We start from the raw sequence: 27,255 nt of genomic DNA on the forward strand, positions 1-27,255 counted from the left end.
AGTCCCTGTGTGGTGTAAATAGTTAACACTTTCACCTGAGAGCCAAAAGGTTGGAGGTTCAAGTCCACCCAGAGGTGCCTCAGAGGGTAGGCCTGGTGATCTACTTCTGAAAAATCAGCCACTAAAAACCCTAAGAACCAATGTCATAAAACAATATGTGTACTGACTGTTTAATGAGAAGCGAGTTTGTTCTGTAAATCTTCATCTAAAGTGCAATTAAAAAAAAAAAACACAAAAACCCTAAGAAGAATCGTGATCGAAGGTGGAGGAAATGGGGAACAGAATTTCCTGTTTTCATGGAAGCCAGACTTCCTGGAGCCATTGAGGCTGGATGAACCCCTGAAACAATTTTAAGCCTTAAACCAAAAATATCCCCCGAAGTCTTTCAACCAAATAATGGTTTAGCTTATCTAGTGAAGAATGTCTGCCTGGAGCTTTGTGGTCTTTTAAAGAACTACCTATGTAGGATCAAACTGACAAGAGCAACTTGGAAGGTTAGATAGGAAGTTTAAGGGGCAGCGGGTTTATGTTAATGGTGGAGGAATAATTCGGAAAAGGAGCGTGAGAATGGCTTCGCAATTCAAAGGGTGCAATCAGTGTCGCTGAATTGTACACATAGAAATTGTTGAATTGCTGTATGTTTTGCTGTGTATATTCTCAACAACAACAAAAATAAAATAAATTATTAAAAAAGAAAACCCTATGGAGCATAGTTCTACTCCGACATACATGGGGGTTGCCATGAGTTGGTATCAACTCGACGGCAACTGATTTTTAATTACTAGAAAAGTCTTTCCTATAATAAGCTAAAATCTGATCCTGCGAAAACTTGACCTTCTGATTCTAGCTCTTTTCTCTGGAGAAGCACAGAATATGTATTTCTCCTTTCACACAGCAGTCCTTCAGCTGTCCTGGAAAGCAGAGCTTGGCTAGCTACCAAAAGGGCCAAATCCTGCCTGCACCTGTTTTTGTTAATAAAGTTTTATTGAAACACAGCTACGCCCATCTGCTTTGTAACAATGGCAGAGTTGAATAGTTGCGACAGAGACCACTTGGCTCATAAAACCTAAAATATTTGCTATCTGGCCTTTTATGGAAAAATTTGGCCCACATCTGCTCAGTCTAGACCCTCAACGAGGTGGATTGACACAGTGGCTGCAACAATGGGCTCAAGTATAGCAACGACTGTTAGGATGGCACAGGACCAGGCAGTGTTTTGTTCTGTTGTGCACAGGGGTCACTATGAGTCGGGACCGACTCAACAGCACCTAACAACAACAACGCTCAATCCAGAGCAAAGATTTTCAACTATCGACAGTGAAGGAGGAGCCCTGGTGGTACAGTGGTTAAGTGCTTGGCTGCTGACCGAAAGGTCGACGGTTCACATCTACCAGCCGCTCCTTGGAAACCCTATGGGGCAGTTCTCCTCTCCCCTGTAGGGCCACAATGAAGGCGCCCTGGTGGCACAATGTTTAAGCACTTGGTTACTAACCAGAAAATAGGCAGTTTGAACCCACGCAGTGGGTCCGAGGAAGAAAGACTTGGCGATCTGCTCCTGAAAAGATCACAGCCCGGGAAACGCTGTGGCAGCTCTGCTCTGTCGCACGGGTCCCTGCGGGTCGGAGTCAACTCGGTGGCATCCAGCAACAACAGCAATGGTGAAGGACCCAATTTTTATTTTATTTTTAATTTCTAGTCTGCCACAGACCAAGATACTTTTGTAAAATTAATAAAAGCAAATTACTAGATATATGAAATGAAAAAAAAGTTACACAATATACAAGTCAAAATGTTATATTAGATTGAGATTCCAGTACATATAATCAAAACAAAAATGAGGAAATAGGAAAGAATTAGAAAAAGTGTTCCATTTGTTGTTGAGAGTGTGGGTGTAGGCAATTCGTAGGAAGAATCGCGATTACACTTCGGACGTCTTCATTTTCAACGTGTTTATCTGCACACTGCGAACAAACACTACGTAAAACTTCAGTATATAAAATTTTAAGGTGATATGGGTTTCTTGCTTGTTAGATGATTTTGGTTGGATTGACAACCACGCTACTCACAGGTAATGTGTATCTAAAATGTTTCTATGTTTTGTTTTGAATTTAAAGCCCTCTTCCTGGAGAAACCAGGCTTAACAGAGTACCTGTCCTAGATAAAAGAAGAGATTTTTAAAAGCAGTTTCAAAAAGCTTAGGGTGTAAAGTCCTTGGGTAGTGCAAATGGTTTGCACTCAGCTAGTAACCAAAAGCTTGGTTGTTCGAACCCACCCAGTGGCTCTGTGGGAGTCAAGACCTGGCTCTCTGCTCCCATAAAGACTACAGCCAATTTAGCCTCACATACGTGGTTGAATTATGTGTGCCAGCCCAGGGACAAGGACGAGAAGGCAGGAGGGGATAGGAAAGCTGGACGAATGGAAATGGGGAACCCAAGGTCGAGAAGGGGAGAGTGTTGACATGTCACAGGGCTGGCAACAAATGTAACAAAACAATGTGTATTAATTGTTTAATGAGAAATTAATTTGCTCTCTAAACTTTCACCTAAAGCACAATTTAAAAAAAAAGATTACAGCCAAAAAACCCCATGGGGCACTTCTATCCATCTCAGGGGTCTCTTAGGTCACAAATCAACCACAGAAGCAAAATCAACAACAAAAAGCTTAGGGTGTTCCTTTTGACCTTTTATTCAAAACGAAGTAATGCTGTATTTTCAAAATTCACCTTCAATCCTTCATCAGTCGCCAAGTGCTACAATTATACCAGTAGAAATTTAAATTATCTTTCTGTGAAAAACTTGGACCCTGGACATTATACGCCTCGAGGTAACCTTAAACAGCAAGTTGCCGTCAAGCCGACTCCGAGTCACGGTGACCTCATGTGCGATGTGTGTCAGAGTACAGCTGTGTTCCATGGGGTTTCCAGTGCTGGGAGGTGCCTCTGGATGGTCTTGAACCTCCAGCCTTTCAGTTAGCAGTCACATACGTGAATCATTTGCACCACCCAGGGACTGCGGGAGCAGCGTAAACTCCCCCTAGGCTGGCACGCGTTGTAACGTTGACTTACTGTGCACACCTAATATGCAACTCTTACCACGTGCAGCTCACCGTGGGGGTTAGACCACACCCAAGCTGCTCCTGCCCTGCTCAGTGAGACAAGCTCACTGATCTCTACCTTGGATAGTGCAGGGTTGTCAAACTGTGACAGCTTTAAATGCCTGTTCTTAGTTTATCTTGTTCTCAGCTCATCTCACTGAGGGCTGCTAACAGGTGGGGACTGGCACCAGTCCACAGGCCACTCTGTGGGTAGCGTTGCTCTGGAGTTCCCGATTCCAAGCCAAACTGTTAGTTCTTTCAAGCATCCTTTACAGAGGATGTGGCTCCTAGATCCCTAGCCATCCTGATTGCTCCTCTCTAGAAAGACACCCCTTTCCATGGGCTCCTTAAACGTGGCCCTTAGAAAGAGCCCATTGTCCTGGGCATATATGGCCAACAAGACAGAGGCTCTGAACTTCTGAGTCCTGTGTTCCTTGCTACTGGTCACACCTCTTAGCTTCTCTTTGTTCGACAGCCGTGTTGTTGTTACCTGCCGTGAAATTGGCTCCGGCTCACGGCAGCCCCACGCACAATGAGGTCACACCGTCATGGCTCCGGCTCACGGCAGCCCCGCGCACAATGAGGTCACACCATCATGGCTCCGGCTCACGGCAGCCCCGCGCACAATGAGGTCACACCGTCATGGCTCCGGCTCACGGCAGCCCCACGCACAATGAGGTCACACCATCATGATCCATAGCGTTCTCGCTGGCTGATCTTTGAAGCAGATCCCCAGGCCTTTCCTCCTAGTCTGCCTTAATCTGAAAGCTCTGCTGAAACGCCGTAGCAACACACACAGCTCCGCTGACAGAAGAGTGGGTGATGGCTGCTCCTGAGGTGCCTTGGCTGGGGTTGAACTGGTGTCTTCCCGCGTGGAAGGGGAGAACTCTGACACTGAGCCAACCGCTGCTCCATGTGACATGGGTAACTCACACTGAGCTAAATTGCCTACAGTTCTCAAGGCAGTACATATGAACCAAGTTTGTCCCATCCTATGTATCCTGTAGTTAATTACTAAAATTAAAGTCTTTTAATTTTACTTCATGGAATTCCATTGTATTAACAGACATCCTTCAGTTCTGTTAAGATCTTTCAGAATCTAAATATTGCTGTTCTCTGTTAACGACAATGAAAAACCAAACCCCTTGCCACTGAGTTGATTCTGACTCATAGCCGATCCTATGGGACAGGGTGGAACTGCCCTGTAGGGTTTCCAAGGCTCTCATCTTTATAGAAGCAGGTTGCCACAGCTTTCTCCCACAGAGCAGGTGGAGGTTTGAACCGCCTTTCTCCCACAGAGCAGGTCGAGTGCTTGACCACTGCTCCACCAGAGCCCTTCCTGTTAACAATACTACGTGTTACCTAGCACTTTAAAGTTTGTGTGGCATTTCGTATGTGATCTCATTTGGTTCTGTTGACAGGTCATGCTAGATTTATATTATCATTTCCATTTTGCAGCTGAGAAAACTAAGTCTCAGAGAGGGTGCCTGTCTCAAGATCACTTAGCAAATGGTCTTGTGCCGTCTTCACTTTTTAAAAACATGAGTTCTTCTGGCTCTGCTCAAGTTGTTCTTAGAAATGGACATAACCTGGAGGGACGCCTCCAGAGACCCTCTCGGTTCCCTTCAGTCTTTGGTCTGCACTCTTTCGTGGAGCTCCTCAATCAGTTCCCAACAAACCGTCTGCAGCGCCCAGCACAGTCCGCCATCCTGGCCACAGCATGCCAGTCTTGTCAGCTGCCTTGCTGAAATCCAGACACTCTGATGGGAGACCAGATACTCCATGGTCTGCTAACCCACGGAGTTGGGAAGAAAGCTGGCTTGCCGTGTCTTTTTCTTTGTAATCACATCCGATCCCTGGATATCTCCGTTTGCATTTCTAAATAATCACAAACTTTTCTTTTCTTTTCTTTTCTTTTTTTTGTGGTAAAATATATACAGCAAAAACCTTTGCCATTTTTCCGTGTTTAAACATACAATTCAGGGACGTTGATTATGTTTATCATATCATGCAACCATCACTGCTATCCATTTTCACGTGTTGCAAACTGTTTTTAACCTTGAAAAAATTATCAAACAGATAAAATTTGATTAATTTCTTAAACAATCAGTGTTGGTGTGGTTGTGAGATGCTGTTGAGTCAGTTCCAAGTCATAGCAACCCCATGTGACAGAGTACAACTTCCCCATAAGGTTTTCCTGCCTGTAATCTTTACGGGAGGAGATCTCCAGGTCTTTCTCCCATGGAGCCGCAGGGTGGGTTTGAACCCACAACCTTTCAGGTAGCAGCCGAGCACTTAACCGATTTCGCCCCTAGGGCTCCTAAACAACCAGTGTACTTCCGCAAATGTTATTGGGGCATCTGCTATGTGCCTGATGCTGGCGGGGCCCCAGTGCCCGAAGAAACTCATGTCTTCTTCAGACTGTGGATTACAGCCCATTTGTGGGTTGTCGAATGAATTTAATGAGTCACAATTTTTTTTTTTTAATGAAACAGACTAAGCTGGACTATAAAGTATCAGTGTGCAAATAAGGATAATTATTATGGTGTGGGTTTTTATTTTATTTTATTTTTTATTATTGTACTTTAGATGAAGGTTTACAGAACAAACTAGCTTTTCATTGAACAATTAGTACCCATATTGCTTTGCAATATTGGTTTACAACCCCACGACATGTCAACACTTTCCCCTCCTCCCTATTACCAGCTTTCCTGTCCCCTCCTGCCTTCTAGTCCCCTGGGCTGGCATGCCCCTTTTGTCTCGTTTTGTTTTATGGGTCCGTCTAATCTTCAGCCAAAGGGTGAACCTCGGGAGTGACTTCATTACTGAGCTGAAAAGGTGTCCGGGGGGGCCATACCCTCAGGGTTTCTCCAGTCTCTGTCAGGCCAGCAAGTCTGGTCTTTCTTGTGAGCTATAAGTTTGTTCTATATTTTTCTTCAACTCTGTCTGGGGCCCTCTGTCGTGATCCCTGTAAGAGCAGTTGGTGGTGGTAGCCGGGCGTCATCTAGTTGTGCTGGACTCAGCCTGGTGGAGGCCATGGTAGATGTGGTCCATTAGCCCCTTAGACCAGTCCTTCCCCTGTGTCCTTGGTTTTATTCATTCTCCCTTGCTCCAGACAGGGTAAGACCAGTGGAGTGTCTTAGATGGCTACTCACAAGCTTTTAAGACCCCAGACAGCATGAATTTTTTGGCTGTAGTTTAATTTGTACGTGTGCCGTGAGTTATGCTGGAAAACGTATGTCTTGCTGTGCATCACTAGAAGCTGCACAGGTGAAAGAAACAGACTCAAAGCCACCTCCATATCCTCTGGTGCACATGACAGAATTTCATGTAGAGGGGTCTGAAGAAGAATGGGTATTTGTGTGTGTGTGTTGTTTGCTTTGGTTTTTGTTTGTTTGTCTTGGTTCTAACCACCTGTGTTAGGCTGGGTTCTCTAGAGGAGCAAAACCATTGAAGCATATATATAAATTTATAGAGAGAGGTTTACTTCAAGGAAATGGCTTATGCAGCTGTGGAGGCCGGCAAATCCCAAATCCGTAGGTCAGGTGGCAGGCTGAAGACTTACCACGTCCCAAGAACCAGAAGTCAGACAACAACGGGACAAACACAGGATCGAGAGAGTGCGAGCTTTGCAGAACATCTGTTTATATCATGAATGTAAGCCACACCCCCAAGGAAACGCCCCTTCCAGCTGATTGGCTGCTCACATCAGATCACGGAACGGGAGGTCACGCAGCGTCTGCCAGACCCCTGAGAGTTAGTTACAACCTAGCCAAGCTGACGCGTGACGTTAACATCTAAACACTGAAATTTCCCTGAACTCTTTGCCTTCTTCTCCAGGAGTTTACTGCCGTTTCCTATCCTTTGGTCTGGTCGTAAATACCTTCCTGCTGGCCAGAGTTAGTTTAATAAGCTTTTAAAGTTTAGTAGACAAGGGCTGGCTTTTCATCCCTCATCCAGACTGTCCAGCCTGGCCTCTCTCCTTAGCCAAAATAAAAGAGTCGTTATCCAACGAGTGTGCCTGTAAAACCACATCGTAACCAAGTTTGGGTTCGCTTGAGACAGCTTGCTGGAGTCAACACTAAAAATTATGGTTTCTATTTTTAAATATCACATTTTCTTTAAAAGCTTCCTCTACTATCCTTTTGCCTTCTCAAAAACCATTTGCTAAAAGGGCTTTTTTTTTTTTTTTCCAGAATGCTTACTTAATACCACATTCTTCTCACTAACTTCCTGCAATGTGATATGAAAATCCAGTAAGCTCAACTGTTCTGCCAATCACCGGGCCTTGTATATAGATGGCCCTCAGATGTCGGCTTTTATTTTATCGATCAAAGGGAGAAAGGAAATATAAAATATTACAAAGAAAGTTTATTCCTGCAGTTTTCATTCCAGAGTCTTTCCCTATTTCTACTGGCACGATTACAACTTTTTAAACTCTTTTACTAAAGCTTTGTGCAACTTTTAAACATTAAAAAAAAAAAAATTAGAAGTTAAAAAAAACAAGAAAAAGCAAGTTCCATCATGATCTCAACACTATGGAATTCTCAGTTAGTATCTTGATTTTGTACATTCTTCCACCTCATACTGGAATGTTTGAATTTGTCATTTAGCATAACCTATACAGAATCTAAGGAGCCCTGGTGCTGCAGTGGTTCAAGCGCTCAGCTGCTAACCGAAAGGTCAGCAGTTTGAACCCACCAGCCGCTGCATGGAGAAAGAAGTGGCAGTCTGCTTTCATAAAGATTAACAGCGTAGGAAACCCCATGGGGCAGTTCTACTCTGCCACATGGGGTCGCTATGAGCCAGAATCGACTTGACAGCACCCATCAACAGCAACAATCCAAATGCTATAGAAACTCAGAGGAGAAAGTGGCTTGTTGCTTTGGGGTAGTCAGAAAAGGCTTCAGAGAGAATGCAGCCTGTGAGCTGAGTGCCCAAGAATGGTCAGGGGAAGGACATTCTCAACAGTGGGGGCCGTTTATACCCTTATAGAGGCCTGCTGCTGCAGTGGTTAAAGCGCTCAGCTACTAATCAAAAGGTCAGTGGTTCAAACCCACCAGCCACACCGCAGGAGAAAGACATGGCAGTCAGCTCCCGTAAAGATTTACAGCCTTGGAAACCCTGTGGGGCAGCTCTGCTCTGTCCTATAGGTCGCTATGAGTTGGAATTGACTGGGCGGCAGTGGGCTTGATTTGGTTTAGGCTTTCAATCCCGCCGAAGAGCTGGGACACTGAGGTTGTGGACGAGCGAGGAGAGTGCACGAAATCAGAGGAACACCAGAGGCAAGGAAGGTGCACTGTGGCCAAATTGGAAGGGCTTTGGCCGCCACAGGGGAGACAGGTAGGAAGACCACAGGGAGCTGAGGTTTCTCAGTGGGACATTACATACCGAGCTGTGGCTCACTCTGTGGAAGCTGCTTAGACGGGGCAGGTGCTGGAGACAAGGACTCTGGACGAGCGTTCCTGTGATAGGGCTGGAGATGGCTGGTGAGGGCCTGGAATAAGGGGTTGAGAGTGATGGTTGGAAGGAGGAAACAAAATCATCTCAGAGTCGGGCCTTGGTGGTGCGCAGTGAGCGGAAAGAGGTCAAGGGATGGTTCAGTTCCCTTCAAAAGGAAATGATCGCTTCTGTGCCCTAGGGCAGCCTCTGTGCTGGGCACCAGGGGTGTGCAAGGATTAACAAGGCCATCGATGCCCGTGGGGAGCCCAGTGTCTCTCCTCTCAAGCCCCTGTCCAAACCCATTGCTGTGGAGTCAGTTGCAACTCATAGCAACCCTATAAACCCAACCAAACCACACCCGTTGCCGTCGAGTGGATTCCGACTCATAGCAATCCTATAGGACAGAGGAGAACTGTCCCGTGGGGCTTCCAAGGCTGTTATCTTTATGGAAGCAGACTGCCAGGTCTTTCTCCAGCGGAGCATCTTGTGGGTTCAAACCACCGACCTTTTTGTTAGCAGTGAGCACTTAATCACTGTGCCACCAGGGCTTCTTCTCCTCCTTCAGGGGCTGCAAAATTCGAGCAGAAACCCATCAGGTAAAGAATATCAATGCACGAGGCTGCAGAGGGTAAGACGTGCAAACCATGGGGACGTGGCAACCTGGACGATACCAAAGTTCAGATTTTCTCAACAAGAAAGCCGGTCAAGCGAGGCAGCAGTGGACTCTCTTGTGGCCTCAGAAAAGGCCCCAGGTCATGCTGAAGGGAATTCAGTGACCGTCTTGTGTTTAGCTCCTAAAGGGGGCATGTGATAGGAGATAGATGTGGAGGATTAACTGGGGGATATATGGACTCTGAGGCTCAGAAACATGGTCCTGGGGCTGCGTGAAGGGGTGTCAGGAAAGAAGCACATGCGTCTTAGGGCAGGGTTGAGTTTTTTATAAAAGGAGCATGGCAGGTGGTTTACAGTCAAGACTGTCCAGTGAGAGGTAACCACACACTCTCTGTAATCATCTAAGGAAAGCTCGCGAGAGAGGTTGTTGCTGGGTGCCGTCCAGTCAAGTCCGACTCACAGCGACCCGTGTGACACACTAGAACTGCCCCATAGGGTCTTCTAGGCTATCATCTTTACGGGAGCAGATGGCCAGGTCTTTCTCCTGTGAGCCACTGGATGGGTTCAAACTACCAACCTTTGGGTTAGCAGCTGAGCGCTTAACCACTGTGCCACCAGGGCTCCTTTCTTAGAGAAGTAGGATTCAAAACCCCTATGAAAACGGAAAGGAAGAAAGCTTGGCAAATGGAGACAAGATCCCTCCAGCCTTCGGGGAAAGAAGGCGTTCAGGACAGTGGAAGACTGAGGACCACAAACCAAATCCATCGCCGTCAAGTCAGTTCCGACTCATGGCAACCCCATGCGCGACAGAGTAGAACTGCCCCATAGGGTTTTCTCTGCTGTAATCTTTGAGAGAGCATATCACCAGATCTTTCTGTCACCGCTGGGTGTGTTTGAACCAAAAACTTTTCAGTTAGTCCAGCCCAAACAGTTTGCACCACCAGGGAAGGACCAAGTAAATGTGCCCAGAAAACCCGAGGACACGTGTGAATTGGAGCAAAGAACAAAAAGGAAGTGGGAGCTTCTGCCTGTATTTCCCTAGACTTAGTTTTTGCCAAGGTACATGTAGGTGGCACAACAGTTAAGCACTCAGCTGCTAACAGAAAGATTGGCAGCTGGAACCCACCCAGAGCTTCTCAAGAGAAAGACCTGGCAATCTGCCTAGGAAACCCTATAAGGCTGTTCTACTCTGTCACATGGGGTCGCTATGAGTCAGAACTGACTCAATGACAACAGGTTATAACACCGTGAAGGAGCCCTGGTGGCTCAGTGGTTAAGTGCTTGGCTGCTAACTGAAAGGTCAGAAGTTCAAACCCACCCAAGGAGTTCTGGTGGTGAAGAGGTTAAGCACTCAACTGCTAACTGAAAGGTTGGTAGTTTGAACCCACCAGCTGCTCCACAGGAGAGAGATGTGGCAACCTGCTTCCGTCAAGATTACAGCCTTGGAAACCATATGGGGCAGTTCTACTCTGTCCTACAGGGTGGCTATGAGTCGGAACCCACTCGATGGTACCTGACAACAACAACGTAGGCATTGGACTTGTTTCTGTGAAACAATATCTACTTCAGACCCCTAAGTTACTACCTGTAAGACTGGGAAGGGAGAGCAGACCAGCTTCCCTACAGAAAGTGTCCCCGGGCAGCCGACAACACTCTTCCTGCAGAGCCCTGTTTAAGCTCTCAGCTACTAACAGAAAGGTTGGTGGTTTGAACCCACCCAGCAGCTCTGTGGGAGAAAGGCCTGGTGACCTGCTTCCATAAGGGCAGTTCCATGAGTGGGAATCGGCTCGAGGGCCCACGACGACAAGACACGTAACAAGCACTTCCTTGCTGTTTTTCAGGGTGACGACTCCGACGAGGAAGAGCTTTGTCTCAGCAACAAATGGACTTTCCAGAGAACCAGCCGGAGGTGGTCTCGCGTGGACGACCTGCACACGTTGTTTCCAGGAGGAGACAGAAATGGGTCGTTGGGAGACCTTAGGATGAAAGCCACGCCCAGCAGCGAGAGTGTGCTCACCGAGCTGAGCGAGCCCGAGGTCTCCTCGGTGCACAGCGGGAGCAGCGCAGGCAGTGAGGGCCAGGGCCAGCCGGGGAAGCCCAGCACCAGCCGCGAGGCCTGGGACTGCCCGGCCCAGCCCTGGGCGGAAGGCCTGATCATGCTGGACGCCACGCCTGCCCACAGCCTCCTCTCGCCGTCCCACAGAGACACTGCCAACCACTCTTTCCACCCAAAGAATGAGAAGCCAGGGAGGACCAGAGCAAAGTCGTTTCTGAAGCGCATGGAGACCCTGCGTGCCAAAGGGGGCCCCGGGAGGCACAAGGGGTCAGGGCGGACGGGGGCCTTGGTGATCAGTGGGCCCGTGCTGCAGCAGGAGTCCGAAGCCTTGAAGACCCTACTGTGTGTGCAGATGCCGAACGGAGACCTCCAGCTCCCATCCCCAGGGGCCTCCAAGAAGTCCAGCAAGTCCAGCAGTGAGTCAGAGATCAGCAGCAGCCAGGTGAGCACCCCCTGCCTACAGGAACGGAAGTGCCACAAGGCCAACAAGCGAGGGGGCATGTACCTGGAAGACCTGGACGTGCTGGCAGGGACAGCACTGCGGGAGCCCGGGGACCACACACACGCCTTCCATTCCCAGGAGGACTTGGTGGTGCATATTCCCAAGGACCACAAACCAGGCACTTTCCCCAAGGCCCTTTCCATCGAAAGCCTTTCGCCTACTACAGACAGCAGCAACGGGGTTAACTGGAGGACCGAGGGTCTCTCTCTGGGCAAACAGAAGGGCCCCAATGCCAGGGAGCCCCAGCTCATGGCCTCCTGTCCCAGAGAGAGCCGGGTGAGCATCTACGACAACGTCCCCAGCTCCCACTTATACGCCAGCACGGGAGACCTTCTGGACCTGGAGAAGGATAACCTTTTCCCCCATCTAGACGACATTCTGCAGCAGGTCAATGGGCTGCAAGAGGTGGTGGAGGACTGGTCCAGGGGCATCCTGCCTGAACTGCAAACCCGTGAAGGGCTGGCTGGAGAGCCTGGGGCGGCCCCCGTCCCAGCTCCGAGCCAGATCGCCTTAGATTTCGAAGGGAATTCCATCTCCGAAGGCCAGACCACCCCCAGCGATGTGGACAGAGATGGAACCTCTCTGGTTGAATCCGACGCCCCTGGGGTCAGAGAAAGGAGGGATTCCGGGGTAGGGGCCTCGCTAACCAGGCCAAACAGGTTGGTGGCAGTTGTGGAAGGACTCTTAACCACAATTTTGTTTGTAATCTTAGTTTATTTTTTTTCCCCAAATTTTTATTATTTTTATGTTATTGTTTGTTTTATTAATTATTTATTTAACAAACATTTACTTTATTCCCAGAGGCCCTGGGTGGTGCAGTTAAGTGTGCAGCTACCAACTGAAAGGTTGCTGGTTTGGACCCACCCAGAAGTGCCTCGGAAGAAAGGCCTGGCAATCAGCTTCTGAAAGGTCACAGCCATTGAAAACCCCACAGAGTACAGTTCTACCCTGAAGCACATGGGGTCGCCATAAGTAGGAATTGACTCAAGGGCAACTGGTTTGGTTTTCTTGGTTTTATATCTTTTGCAAAAATCTAATGGTGATTGGATCCAAATTTATTCACATTTTCCCTTTGTTTCAATCTTACTTTTATTCAAAAAAAAAATTTTTTTTTTTTTTTGAGCTTCTTATGTACCAACCACAATGCTGGGCCCTGAGAGAAATCACAGGTACCTGAGACCCAGGGCACTTACTGTGACCTTACAAAAGTGTTAATTAACACGTCCCTACCAAAAACCTTAAACTTCTTTTATCCTATGAGAAATTTCCGAGGTCTAAGGTGCATACTTCCTAAATTCCGTTTGGCTTTAAAATACCGATTGTGTAGCCCGTAAAAACTGGTTTGCAAAGACCATTTCAGCAGCCCAGAAAAGCGGCCCTGCAAGGGCCTGACCTCGAGAGGCAGCTACGGTGGGTCTGCTGCTGGTTTCCGGTTGACGGGTTGATGTGGCACTCTCCCTTGGGGCCCTGGGATGTGCCGTCAGTACAGGCACGGGCTTTATCTGTGACGCCACTTCAGGGCCATTGCAGCAACATACAGATGGAGCTTTCTAGAGCCGCCAAAATTTGAGAACTCACTCCCTGTCTCCGCTCACTCTTTGTTTCTCTCTCCCTCTCTTTCTCTCTTCCCTCCCTCTTTCTCCTCTCCCTTCTCTCTCTCTCTCTCCTTGTCTGTCTTTCTTCTCTCTGTTTCCTCTCTCTCCTCTCTTTCTCTTCCTCTCTATCTCCCTCTTGCTCTCTGTCAATCTAAACTGCTTCAACAATTTGGGAACAAGGACACAAACAAGCAAACAAACTTCATTACATAGCTTACTTAAGCCTCCCAGTGAAACAGATAAAATGACCTTCTCCAGGTTGATCAGGCTTGATCCATTTATTCTCTAGATATTTGTGTCTTCTGTCCCATTTGTTCTGTGGTCTTCTTGGCTCTGAACGCATTCCAATGAGTTAGCGATGTCTCGTACTTTGCAATAACCTGACCTCTGTGACTGGCTTCTCTGGCGGTCTTTCTGGTAAAGGCATCTCCGGTGGAGCAGTTTCCAGCTCTCGCACCAGCCCCAGCTGTCCACAGCGTCCCGTCTCATCAGCAGCCAGACGGCCGGCCAGCTCAACCTGCTGCAGCGGTTCTCCCTGCTGCGCCTGACGGCCACCATGGAGAAGTACTCCATGTCAAACAAGCACGGCTGGACGTGGTGCGTATCACGCTCACTCGGGGCCAATCAGTCCTTTGAGGGTCTGGTGTGATCTTGCCAAAGCCTCTGCGTTTCTGTTCTGAATTCTGAAGAGCCTGCTCTTTACCTTCACTGACAATCCCCTGAGGTCCCTGGGTGGCAAAAATGGTTTCCTCCCCATACAAACCCACCCAGCAGCATGGAAAAAAGGTCTGGCGATCTGCTTCCTTAAAGATTATTGTTGTTGTTAGGTGCCATCAAGTCAATTCCAATTCATAGCGACTCCATGTGACAGAGTAGAGCTGCCCCGTAGGGTTTTCTAGGCTGTGATCTTTACAGGAGCAAATCACTAGGTCTTTCTCCCTGGGAGCACTGCAAGCCTTTCGGTTAGCAGCCAAGTGCTTAACCACTGCGCCACCAGGGCTACAGCCAAGAAAACCCTATAGAGCTCAGTTTGACTCTGTAACATGTGGGGTCGTCATGAGTTGGAATCAACTTGAGGGCAGCAAGTTTGATTTGATTTGGTTCGACAGTGCCCTGAAATCCACGCTCAGAGCTGTGCCTGGCCGTCTGCAGCAGCCCCCGGGCCTCCGGCCGCCAAGCCTGGCGTGACAGAGCCTCCAGGAAGCCTGTTTATCTGCAGCTCTTGGTTGGTCGCCAGGCATGGCAATCAGGCCCTGAGAAAGAAAAAGGACTAGGAGAGGATGATTAATGTGAGCAGAGGAATTAAAAACAAACTTGCCATAAAATAAGTATGGCAGTTGGCGACGGAATATCTGTCACTTGTGCCTGCGGCTTGGTGCAGCGCTCAGCACCTGGAGCATTGATTCATTCATGGAGCATTTAATTATTCAGATAGTTCTGCTTTTATTTCACTGGCAAATAAAACCAAGACCCTCAGAGAACCTTTCTAATAAGGAGTCGATACAAGGAATCAATAAAAATGTCAGAACTTGACTCTGGACCTGTTTTAGATGATTGGATGTATTTGAAAAAAATACAAAAAGTATCAGAAATTGTTCTACGATATGTATTATTTTATAAAGGAATTGATAATGCTTTGTAAAATATTTTAGAAGGTTCTAAATTATTTGGTCAAATGAATATATACTTGCTTATTAATATGTCATTTTAAGAAACAGTAGCTAGTTCTACAAAGTCAGGACACAGCCAAGAAATGTGTTCCGTCTTCTCTGCTCTCCTCTTTCCCTCACCCCAGCCAAATTTATCCTTCCTCTTTTGGTTTTGTCATGCATTTTCTTGAGGACTTTAAATGTCTGGAACTCCTGGGTGGTACAAACGGTTAACACCTTTGGCTGCTAACCAACAGGTTGGAGGTTTGAGTTCACCCAGAGGTGCCTCAGAAGAAAATTCGGGCAATCTGCTTGTGAACAATGAGCATTAAAAACCCTATAGGGTACAGTTCCGCTCTGAAACACATGGGGTTGCTACGAGTTGGAATCGACTCAATAGCAACTTTTTTTTTTCCCTTTAAGTGTTTATCATCTGAAAAATGTATCAGTCACAATTAAATTGGAAAGTTGTCCACTTAACTTGAAAACAGAGCTGTAAATACATTCTGCTAACGTGAATCATAAGGAGTCTTGGTGGCGCAACAGTTAAGCAACTGGCTGCTGACCAAAAGGTCAGTGGTTCAGACCCCCCCAGTGGCTCCCCAGGAGAAGGACTCGGTGATCTGCTCCCATAACAAGGACAGTGTAAGAAAACCTATGAGGCAGTTCTACTCTGTCCCCTGGGGTCACTGTGAGCCGGAACCGACTTGACGGCACCTAACAACAACAACGCAAATCATGCTATTTAATAGTTGGAGCTAACAGCACACAGGGCACACATAGCCCCAGACCGTAATACGATTAGTCAAGAGAGAAAGGCTGAGTCCTCTGGGGCCTGCCGGGCGTTCCAACCAAAGCTTGGCTTCCCTCTTGCTTGCTTTCACAGCCTCTCCCCATCGTGTGTCCCAGGAGGCTTGCATGACCCGGTTTCTGTGAATTCTAGGTCCATGCCAAAGTTCATGAAGAGGATGAAAGTTCCCGATTACAAAGACAAGACTGTCTTTGGCGTTCCTCTCATAGTTCACGTCCAGAGAACGGGGCAGCCCCTGCCTCGGAGCATTCAGCAAGCACTGAGGTATCTGCGCAGCAACTGCCTCGATCAGGTACGGCCACAAATCCCCAAATGGGCTTGGATTTATGGGATGCCAGACTGAGTTAGTCCTGCTCACTGGCAGAGAAAGGAGGCCTAGTGGCACAGCGGTTAAGCACTCCACTGCTAACTGAAAGGCCAGCGGTTCAAATCCACTCAGACGCTCCAAGGGAGAAAGACCTGGCACTCTTCCCCTGTAAAGATTACAGCCTAGGTATTGGAGAGAATAGACACAAAGAATTTATTCCAGGTGGCTTGCAGCCACAGATGGGAAAAGTAAAATAATACAGCTTTAAGAAACTTGCATATAGTTTTGCATGGTCAGAACACAGGCTAGACAGACAGTGGATTAGAAAACTAAGCTGGTGGTAAGGATCACCAAAAGCCCTGGTGGAAACGGTTAAGAGCTCAGCTACTAATCCAGAGGTCAGCGGTTCGAACCCACCCAGCAGCTCTGCAGGAAAAAGACCTGGTGATCTGCTCCTCTAAAGATTTACAGCCTAGAAAACCCCATGGGGCCATTCTACTCTGTCACATGGGGCTGCCATGAGCTGAAATCAACGTGACGGCACCCAACAACAACCCTAGACAGTATGATCACACAGGTAGCAGTGATGGAGCTAACACTTGCTTTGAGATCTGTCTGGCTGCAGAGCCAAAGTTCTCACCACTGTTTTCTGCTGCCCCATTAGACTTGCTTCTCCCCAGGAAACTTCGGGGTGATGCCATTTCCAACATTGAGGGGTCCTACACAACTTATGTTGGTCATTACATAATGGAGTGTCCCTTCTGTGACAGGTCCCAGCACTTGGAAACCTTGTGTTTCCTTTGAGCAACTTCTCTGTTTTTATTTAGGGACCAATATTCAACGAGTATTTTCCTCTCTGTATTGGCTAGTAGGACGCTTAGGGCCGAATTTCGGTATGCCGGTAGAAGACGTACATAATATTTTGGCGTGAATTTTATACGTTAACCTCATTGCTAGATTCACCTACTGTTCCCACCCCCACTTTCCCTTTGCTTTAATTTTCTTATTGATTACCTTTAATTATAACTTGTTGTTGTTATTGTGTACTGTTGAGTTGATTCCTACTCATAGCGACCCTATGCGACAGAGTACAACTGCTTAATAGGGGTTCCAAGGCTCTAGTCCCTGTGGAAGGAGCCCTGGTGGTGCACTGGTTAATCATTCGGCTGCTAACCAAAAGGTCAGAGGTTCGAACCCACCAGTCACTCCACAGGAGAAAGACATGACAGTCTGCTTCCATAAAAATTACAGCCTAAAAAAAAAAAATTACAGCCTAGAAAACCCTATTAAAAAACAAAAAACCTCTTCGCCGTCAAGTCGATTCCATTCCAACTCATAGCAACTCTATAGGACAGAGCAGAACTGTCCCATAATGTTTCCAAGGAGCGGCTGGTAGATCTGAACTGCCGACCTTTTGGTTAGCAGCCATAGCTCTTAACCAAAGAGGGCTCCAGGGCTCCTTCGGTGGGCACTGACACCTCTTCAGTCCCTTCTCACTGGCTTGTCCTGCTTCCTCACCGAACCCGTCACCATTTACCAAACCCAGGAGGATGCCACGGTGTACCTCTCTGGTGTTCTGCAGTTGAAAAGCCATGTGCAGCAAAGCTTTATAGGAAGTAAGGCTCGTTTCAGGAGCATAAATACCGATTCTAAATGTAGCAACAGTGAATAAGGCTTCCTCTCTCTGCGTCCGTCAAAAGGAAGATCCTGAATTGTGTCGGCGATCATGGATGATGGTTGCAGAGTGTGATGACTGCAATCGCTATCACTCAGTTATAAACCCGAAAAACGCCGAATTGGCAAATGCGTTATATATATTCTTACAACAATAAAAACAAGAAGAAAGTAAGAATCTGGCAGCCTTTGTAGAATGTCAACGGGACTTTCACAACAGCCGGTTGCTACTTTATAAGGCAGCAGAAGTGGCAGTTAAGGAGCCCTGGTGGCTCAGAGGTTAAGCGCTTGGCTGCTAACTGAAAGGTCGTCGGTTGGAGCCCACCCAGCAGCTCCGGGGGAGAAAGACCTGGTGATCTGCTTCCGTAAAGACGGCAGCCCAGAAACCCTATGGGGCAGTTCGACTCTGCCACGTGAGGTCTCTATGAGTCACAATCAACTCGATGGCACCCAGCAACAGTTTCAGTTTGACAGATGGCTTAGTTCCCATGCTAAGAAATGCGGTCATTGATTCCACAAATATGTCTGCGCATTCATGTTAAGCGTAAGCAGCCATCGCGGGCGTTGACCGCAGCCGCAGGGGCTCGGAGCAGCGCTGCGCTCTCAGCGCACACACTCCGGGCGGAGTGGCTGTGGGTGATGAAGCTCGCCACAGCCTCCCTGCAGCCCTGCAGCTGGCCACACGCGAAACGAGGACACAGCTCCTTCAGCTAGGAACTATTTGTGCTCAGGCTCGGCAATGCGTGAGAGGAGCCTGGCCTCCTGGCTGAGAAGCTTTATTTCTGCCCTAAATCACCCGTGCACAGGAGAGGTGACACCGGCTCCTGATGGATACTAAGGCTCGAGGCCCCTGCAGAGCTCCAGGTGAGAACTGCCACCTTCAGCGTTCGAGAACCTTTCTCTTTCTGCATGAAACCAGCCTTTCTCGTCAGGTGAAGCACACGTCTGAGGAAGAGGAAATGGCAGTTATGATAAACATCATTAAGTACCGAAGGGGATTAGCAGCCACAGGGTGCCACGTGGAGATTTCATATCATTTAGACAAGATTGGAATTCCAATGGCACACGCCTGCTCAAATCTGCTAATGGAGCCGTGAGTTTTAAAAGCCTAATTACGCTGGGAAGATAGTGCTTAGCACAAGTGGCCTTCGCCCCATGCCTGGTTACCACATCCCTGTCGTCTAGCACAGATAAAACGAGGGCTGCTCCGGGGTTCCCTACCGAAATTATTCTTAGCATTCTCCTGTTTCTGTAGCTTGGTTGTTAGGTGGAGGACAAAGGAAAGAGAGGAGAAAGACAAGACCAAGGAAAGGTTCATGGCCATCTGTTTATCTTTAAAAAGAGCCAGAGAAACCAGCGCCTCATTGGTCACTGCACCCACTGTTCACAGTAGCCAAAGAGTAGAAACAACTCAAGTGTCCACCAACAGATGAGTGGATGAACAACACGCGGTATATCCATACAATGAAGTATTATTCAGCCATAAAGAGAAATGAAGTCCTGAAGCATGCTAGTATGGATGGCTACCACAGGCCACTGGAGTCACTAAATACAGCCAACACTCAGGGGAGGGGAATTAAACCCCACCTCTTGAAGGGAGAAGTATCAAAGAACTTGTGGACACATTTTGGAGCTACTGTATTACCCAGCAATTCCACTCCTGGGTACGTGCCCAAAAGACCTGAAGGCAGGGATATGAACAGGCACACATACACCAGTGTTCATTGCAGCACTATTTACAATTGCCAAAAGGTGGAAGCACCCCAAGTGTCTGTCCACAGACGAATGGATGAACAAAATGTGGTCCATACACACAATGGAACGTCACTCAGCCATAAAGAGAAATGAAGTCCTGATGCCCAACATGGATGAACCTGGAAAACATCATGCTAAGTGAAATGAGTCAGTCCCAAAAGGGCAAATACTGTATGATCTCACTTCTATAAAATAAGCAAATATATGGAAACCAAAGATTTTTAGTGGTCACCAGGGGTGTGGGGGGGGGTTGCTGCCGGGGGCCCTAAGCTCATGTTAACGGCGGTAGAACAATTGGGAAAGGATGGCAGTGATGGTTGTACCACGTGAAGAGTGTAGTCAGTGTTGCTGAAATCGACACGTAGAAATTGTTCTTAAAAAGAGAGAGATCTTACAAGAGAAATGCTTAGAAAATGCCCTGTACCAACCGGGAAATGCAACCTAGACGTAACAGAATCAGCCCCACTATGTACTAAATCTTGCATTGCTAACCACCATTCTCCCCATTGTACAGAGGGTCATTGGAGCCGAGCTTTAAAGGTGGGTTAGAGCAGAAGGAAAATGGTTAAGCATTCAGCTGCTAACCAAAAGGTTGGTGGTTCCCATTCACCCGGTGGTTCCACAGAAGGACCTGGCAATTTGCTCCCATAAAGATTTTAAAAAAGCAAATCAAACCCATTGCCGTTGAGTTGATTCGGACTCACAGGGACCCTGTAGGACAGAGTAGAACCACCCCATAGGGTTTCCAAGGAGCACTTGATGGATTTGAACTGCCGACCTTTTGGTTAACAGCCCAGCTCTTAACCACTACACCACCAGGTAAAGATTACAACCTAGAAAACCCTGTGGGGAAGTTCTACTCTGTCACATGGGGTCAATATGAGCTGAAAATTGACTCCATGGCACCTAACGACGACAGTGCGATCTGAAAACGTGGGCCCCCTTGTCCATAAATTATTACGAATTTCAAAGTGATGACAGCGTTAAACCCAGTGCCCACCCCGACTGCCCACCCTCGGCTGGGAGAACTGAGACGCAGGGAGGCCGTTCCACAATCCTTGGAACCGCCTTCCATCTGTGTAGAGAGGACGACGCCCTCAGAAGCAGCAGATTTTTAAAAATGTTTCTTCCGTTCTTCGTTTTTTTTTTTTTAACCTGGAAAAAAGCCTCTAGTCAAAATGCAAACTTCTATCTCTGTTTTCAAAACTTTTTGAATAGTTCTTGGTGGTTACACATGACACCACACAGTGGGTTTGTTGTCGTTAGCTGCCATCAAGTTGCCCCCAACTGAAGTCGACCTCATGCACAGCGGGATTGGACCTTTGTGATCACTGGCTGATTTTCAGAAGGAGATCACCTGGCCTTTCTTCCTAGTCTGTGTTAGTCTGGAAGCTCCACTGAAACCTGTTCGGCATAAAAGGAGTTTTTCTCTAGCCCCAGGACCTTTTCTCAGGGGCTCTGTACCCTAAGAAGAAGATACCGTACCTACTGTATTCTGGATGCCATCCTCTTCAAGTAACAGAAGACGAACCCAAAATGGCTTAGACAGTAAACCAAAAAGCCAAACCAGTTGCCATCCAGTCTATTTCCATTCATGGTGACCCCATTTCCTATTGTTTAAGCTCAAACAGCAGTCAAGAAATCAAACAACATATTGCCTTGGGCAGATCTACTTCAAAAGATCTCTTTGAAAAAGCAAAGATGTCACCTTGAGGACTAAGGTGAGTCTGACCCAAGCCATGGTGTTTTCAATCGCCTCATATGCATACAAAAGCTGGACAATGAAAAAGGAAGACTGAAGAAGAATTGAGGCCTTTGAATTATGGTGATGGGAAAGAATATTGAATATTCCGTGGACTGGCAAGAAGAACAAACAAATCTGTCTTGGAAGAAGTACAGCCAGAATGCTCCATAGAAGCCAAGATGGCAAGACTTTGTCTCACATACGTTGGACATGTTATCAGGAAGGATCAGTCAGTCCGTAGAGAAGGACATCATGCTTGGAAAAGTAAAGCGTCAGTGAAGAAGAAGAAGACCCTCGGTGAGATGGATTGACACAGTGGCTGCAACAATGGGGTCAAACATAGCAACAACTGTGGGGATGGCGCAGGACCAGGCAGCATTTCATTCTGTTGTACGTGGGTCACTATGAGCCAGAACCAACTCAAGGCATTTAACAGCAGCAAACTCGTGACACGTGGAGTCACCATGGGCTTAAGCAGTAGGAACAGCAAGAAGTCAGGAAGCAGGTGGTTCCAGTCTCTGTTGGTTCCTCTGTGCAGTCATATCTTCCGTCTTTCCACTCAGCCATCCTCAACTACTACATTGGGCGTCCACTCTAATGTCAGACTACATTTCCTTTATCAGGAGTCCTCCGGTGAAGCCAACAGTTAACATGCTTGGGTGCAAACCTAAAAATTGGAAGTTCCAGTCCACCCAGAGACACCTCAGAAGAAAGGCCTGGCCATCTACTTCTGATAATATCCAACATTGAAAACCCTACAGACCAGTTCTACTTTGACACACATGGGGTCACTGTAAGTGTGAATCAACTCAGCGACGGGTGTTGATTTTTTATAATGAAGTCCTTGGGTGATGAAATGATAAGCCCTTGGCTGCCAACTGAAAGGACGGAGATTCACGTCTACCCAGAGGCACCTCAGAAGAAAACCCTATGGAGCACAGCTCTACTCTGACACACATGGGGTCACCATGAGTCAGAGTCGACTCCATGGCAGCTGGTTACTGATTTTATTATGTTTAGGAAAGAGATTTCTTTCTGCACTCCCAGCGAGAAATCCACAGAACCCACAGAATTTCTCACCTCCCTTGGAAGACAGGGGTGGGGTGGGAAGGTTACTAGCAGGATTTGAGGCACAACAAATAAATACCCGATGATCCTCTGGACACCCTGTGAGATCTGAGTTCAAACAAACAGCTCCGAGCTGGCTGCCGAAGTGCTACAGACAAGTCTAATATCATTAAAATAACACTATTTGCTGAAACTAGAGGGAGACTTGGAAAGAGAACAGTACAAGTAAAACCACCCAGGAATGTGTGTGCAGTCAGGCGGTGGACACCCAGAAACAAAGCCAGACAGACGCGGCAGACAAAGGAGACGCAAGCTCTGCAGATGAGCCACAAAAACTTGCCTGTTTCATTCCTTTTATAGTTCCCGATCCAAAGTTCTTCAGTACTAAAAAAAAATCACTAGGAGTCCGTCTCAAACAGAATCGTGCCAACTCAAAAACCACCCCGTTGCCATCCAATCAATTCCAACTCATAGCGACCCTGTAGGACAGAGTACAGCTGCCCCATAGGGCCTCCAAGGTTGTAATCTTTATGGGAGCAGATGCCACATCTTTCTCCTGCAGAGTGGCTGGTGGAGTTTTGAACTGCTGACCTTTCTACTAGCAGTGGAGTGCTTAGCCACTGCGCCACTAGGACTCCCCATACCAGGTCATGTGAGGATAAGTATTTGTGAGTCACACTCAAGAGTTCACCTTCCCGGTATTTAGATCTGAGAACTACAGTGCTGCAGAGGCCTAGGGCACAGTGCCGGGCCAGCTTCCAGGATCAGAAAGATTCTTGTTGTTGTTGGGTGCCATTGAGTCGATTCTGACTCATAGCGACCTTATATGACAGAGTAGAACTGCCCCATAGGGTTTCCAAGGCTGTCATCTTTATGTGAGGAGCCCTGATGGCACAGTGGTTAAGCACTCAGCTGCTAACTGAAAGGTCGGTGGTTCTAACCAACCAGCTGCTCAGTGGGAGAACGATGTGGCCGTCAGCTTCTGTAAAGACTGCAGCCTAGGAAACCCCATGGGGCAGTTCTACCCTGTCCTGTAGGGTTGCTATGAGTCGGAATCGACTCCATGACAACAGGTTTGGCTTTAGAATCTTTACGGGAGGCAATTGTCACATCTTTCTCTGCGGAGCAACTGGTGGGTTTGAACCGCCGACCTTTCGGTTAGCAGCCAAGCACCTTTAACCACTTTGCCGCCAGGTAATGGATATAAACAACCTGAAGATGTGCTCTCACTGTGGTAATAACCCATTTGACAGCCTTGATTTTTCTTTCGACAGTATGTGCTTTCATCCCATGTGGCTTTTTTAATTGCGAAAATATATCTGCAACAAAACACCTGCCACTTCAACACCCCTCACCGGTACAGTCGAGTGACGTTAGTCACCGTCTTCGTGTAGTACGGCATCACCACCCTCCGTTTCCAGGCCTTCCATCGCCCTTGAGAGAAGCTCAGTGTCCCCTAAGCACGTGGAGCTGCTACCAGAGGAAGATAGATGTTCTTTAGGTCATTCATGGAAGGCTACCCAAGTAGGGCCAAGTTTTGCATTCTCGAAAACATTCCCAACTTAAAGAATAAAAGAGGAAGTAATTACCATTTTATGGGACAATAGGCCTGATTATCCTGACCTGTGGAATCAGAGTGAGAAGCCTTGGAATGCAAGGAGGCATTACTAAGAATTCTGTTTTTATTGCCACAAAAAAAAAAAAAAAAGAGTAGCAGGATACAATTTCCCCTTCAGTGCGTTCGGCTGACATGTTCAAAAACCTGAGGGTTCTCCAGTTACTTGGAATTCTTCCCTTGCTGCTGCTGCAGTTTGAAAGAATTAGCGTTGCTTCTCCTTTGTTACAAAAGTCAAAAGAGCTTGAGCTGAGAGTGGCTGGGGAGACCACCTGACACTCCCTGCTTCTGGGATAGGAAGGGGATCCCTGGTGGCCACCGCCTGTCTGTCTGGCCACTCAGGAATGTCCACACCTCGCTTTGTGCAAGTGGGCCCACCTGCCAGCCCTTGAGGAATGAGAGAAGTGGACGTTGAGGGTCAAAGCCCCACAGGCGTTTAAAAATAGCAGAAGCCTTATTTCACAACAAGCCGGGGCTTCCAGAAAAGTTCAGTCTTTGTTGGCATCTTGGTTTCCTAGTGCTGCTGTAACAGAGATACCACAGTTGGGGAGCCCTAAGGAAGCGACATTTATTTTCTCACAGTCTAGGTGGCTAGAAGTCCTAATTTAGGGCACCAGCTCTGGAGGAAGGCTTTCTCTTGTCTGTCCACTCTGGGGGAAGTCCTTGTCTCAGCTTCTTCTTGGAGATCTCCCTGCGGCATGTATTTTCCCCAGTTCCTCCTTGCTTGCTTCTGTGCCTAATCCGCTCCTTTTATATCTCAAAATCGATTGGTTTAAGACACACCCCACACTGATAGGCCCTCAGTAACAGAACAAAGAAAAGCCCGTTCCCAAATGGAATAACACCCACAGGTGTAACAAAATCACACCCGTTGCCCTGGAGCTCCTTCTGACTCATAGCGACCCTACAGGACGGAGTAGGACTGCTCCTTCGAGTTTTCTAGGCTGTAATCTTCATGGCAGCAGACCACCAGGTCTTTCTCCCGCAGAGCCGCTGGGTCACCAGCCTTTCTGTTGGCAGCCGAGTGCTTAACTCTTTGTGCCACTAGGGCCCCTTAGAGTAGCTATAAGTATGGCTGATGGGTGGCAGGCAGATTCATCAATTATTTGTTGGATAAATGAGTAAAGCAATGAAGTCCACAGTATTATAATAAGTATTATGTAAGACCTAACACATTGGAAAACAGATTCACCTGTAGTTTCTCGTTTAATCTCCACAGCGGCGCTGTGCAGCAGGCATTATTTTTATCTTCATTTTACAGAAGAACGAAGTGAATGTCCAGAGGGTGACCTGCCCAAAGTGGCTAAGCCAGTCAATCACAGTTACTAGTTTGGATGCAGTTCCAGCTCACCCCATTCTGACCCCATGCCTTCCCCTGGCACCCACAGTGCTCACCCTGGGAGGGTGTCTGGGGAAAGGTGGCCTGGCTGACATGGTCGTGTGGCTTGTTTCAGGTGGGCCTTTTCCGAAAGTCGGGAGTGAAGTCTCGGATCCAAGCATTACGCCAGATGAATGAGAACTTCCCTGAGAACGTCAGCTATGAAGACCAGTCAGCTTACGACGTGGCGGACATGGTGAAACAGTTCTTCCGGGACCTCCCAGAGCCACTCTTCACCAACAAGCTCAGCGACACCTTCCTCCACATTTACCAGTGTGAGTTGACATCTTGTAGATCACCATTCACATGAGGAACCTCAGTGGTGCACTTGCTTGCTATGTCTGTCTACCTATCCAGCCAGCCATCCAGCCATCCATCTACTCTCTATCCATCCAACCATTCATCTGTCTACTATCCATCATCTATCCATCATCTATCCATCCATCCATTCATCTATCTACCATCTATCATCTGTCCATCCAGCCATCCATCTACTATCTATCCATCCATCCACCCATTCATCTATCTACTATCATCTAGCCATCCATCCATTTGTCTACCTACCATCTATCATCTAGCCATCCAGCCATCCAGCCATCCATCTACTCTCTATCTATCCATCCATCCACTATCTATCCATCCATCCACCCATCCCTCCATCCATCTACTATCTATGTATCCATCCATCCATCCATCCATCCACTGTCTGTCTGTCTATCCACAGCCATTCATCCATCCATCCCTCTACCTGCTATCTGTCTAGAGTTCTAATTATACAAGTAATTCATAAATCCATGAAGAAGTATATAAAAGTTATAATCCTCCTCTCCACTCCAGAAGTAACCGTTGTTTACTGATTCACATGGAAATTTCCAGGCCATTTTTTTCTGCATTCAACAGCAAGATCATCCTTCTCAGTAAGGTTTTGTATAAGATCTAAAATTAACTTTCAGCAAGTTTAAAATATGACGAAGACACATGGAATTTATTTTGTATGTAGGTATTTATTGAAACTTATTTAATTAAAAAAATAAGCAATTCCTTGGGATATAGGCAATTCAAAGTCAAATGTATTAAAATGATTCAAAATAAAAAAAAAAGTGAAACAAGGTATTTTAACTGGTCAAAAGTGAGCAAACCAAATCAAGGCTTAAGCTTAATTTGAGTAGTCTATACTTGCACTTGGAATTTTTTAAGTGATATTAAACTGATATTTCTCAGCAAAGTCCCTATAATTAAAATAATCGTTAAAAATAACAATTATTGATTAAAAAGCACATCTGACTACAAGTAGTTGCAAAGAGGGATATTAGAAACAGACACATGACTCTTTTCTAGATTTCATGTTATAATTAGGACATTTTGTTGGCACAAATCCCAGTTCTTTAGAGAAAAAAAAACAGTTGTCCCATGGACTCTACATTTTTTCAATAAAACATGCCTGGAATGGGCCTCAGTGTGGAGCTGATCCATTTTGGAGAAGATCACTGTAGAGAGTCCTGCCCTCGGTGTGTCCTGCCCTCGGTGTGTATAAAGGGTCCACAGTGTTGCAGGTTCAGAAGGTATTGTCATCAGCACCAGTGGGAAAAACAGCATAAGCTGGTGACCAACTGGGTAAATAATATCATGGCAAAGTGAATAATAAAACCAAACCCGTTGCCATTAATTCCCACTCATAGTGACCCCATGTGACAGAGTAGAACTGTCCCACAGGGTTTCCAAGAAGCAGACTGCCACTTCTTTCTTCCCCAGAACAGTGGGTGGGTTCGAACTGTCAACCTTTCAGTTAGCAGCACCGCCAGGGCTCCTAAGCACAGTGAACAGGTTAATTGATCATATGCAACTCTAGAGCCTAAATGCGGGGAGCTGATGACGTTGTTGCCGTGAGCATTGACACTCATTTTTCAGTTATGCCTCCTTTGGCGTTTGGAGTCATCAGACTTGATTCTTTAAT

At 47.1% G+C, this 27,255-nt stretch overlaps 1 protein-coding gene across 2 annotated transcripts in view; it reads left to right on the top strand.

The window, feature by feature from the left end:
• Window positions 1–27,255, top strand: part of STARD13 (StAR related lipid transfer domain containing 13) — a 218,184-nt gene that overhangs the window by 175,025 nt on the left and 15,904 nt on the right. The window contains exons 5-8 of one of the 2 annotated variants that reach the window (XM_003409453.4): window positions 10,989–12,364; window positions 13,724–13,897; window positions 15,893–16,052; window positions 25,378–25,576. In XM_003409453.4, the coding sequence (XP_003409501.2) occupies window positions 10,989–12,364; window positions 13,724–13,897; window positions 15,893–16,052; window positions 25,378–25,576 (1,909 nt within the window). The remainder of the gene's footprint in view (window positions 1–10,988; window positions 12,365–13,723; window positions 13,898–15,892; window positions 16,053–25,377; window positions 25,577–27,255) is intronic. The other variant, XM_010589364.3, reaches the window with a different exon arrangement.

This window comes from Loxodonta africana, chromosome 17 (genome assembly GCF_030014295.1).
Source record: "Loxodonta africana isolate mLoxAfr1 chromosome 17, mLoxAfr1.hap2, whole genome shotgun sequence".
NCBI classification, from domain to species: domain Eukaryota; kingdom Metazoa; phylum Chordata; class Mammalia; order Proboscidea; family Elephantidae; genus Loxodonta; species Loxodonta africana.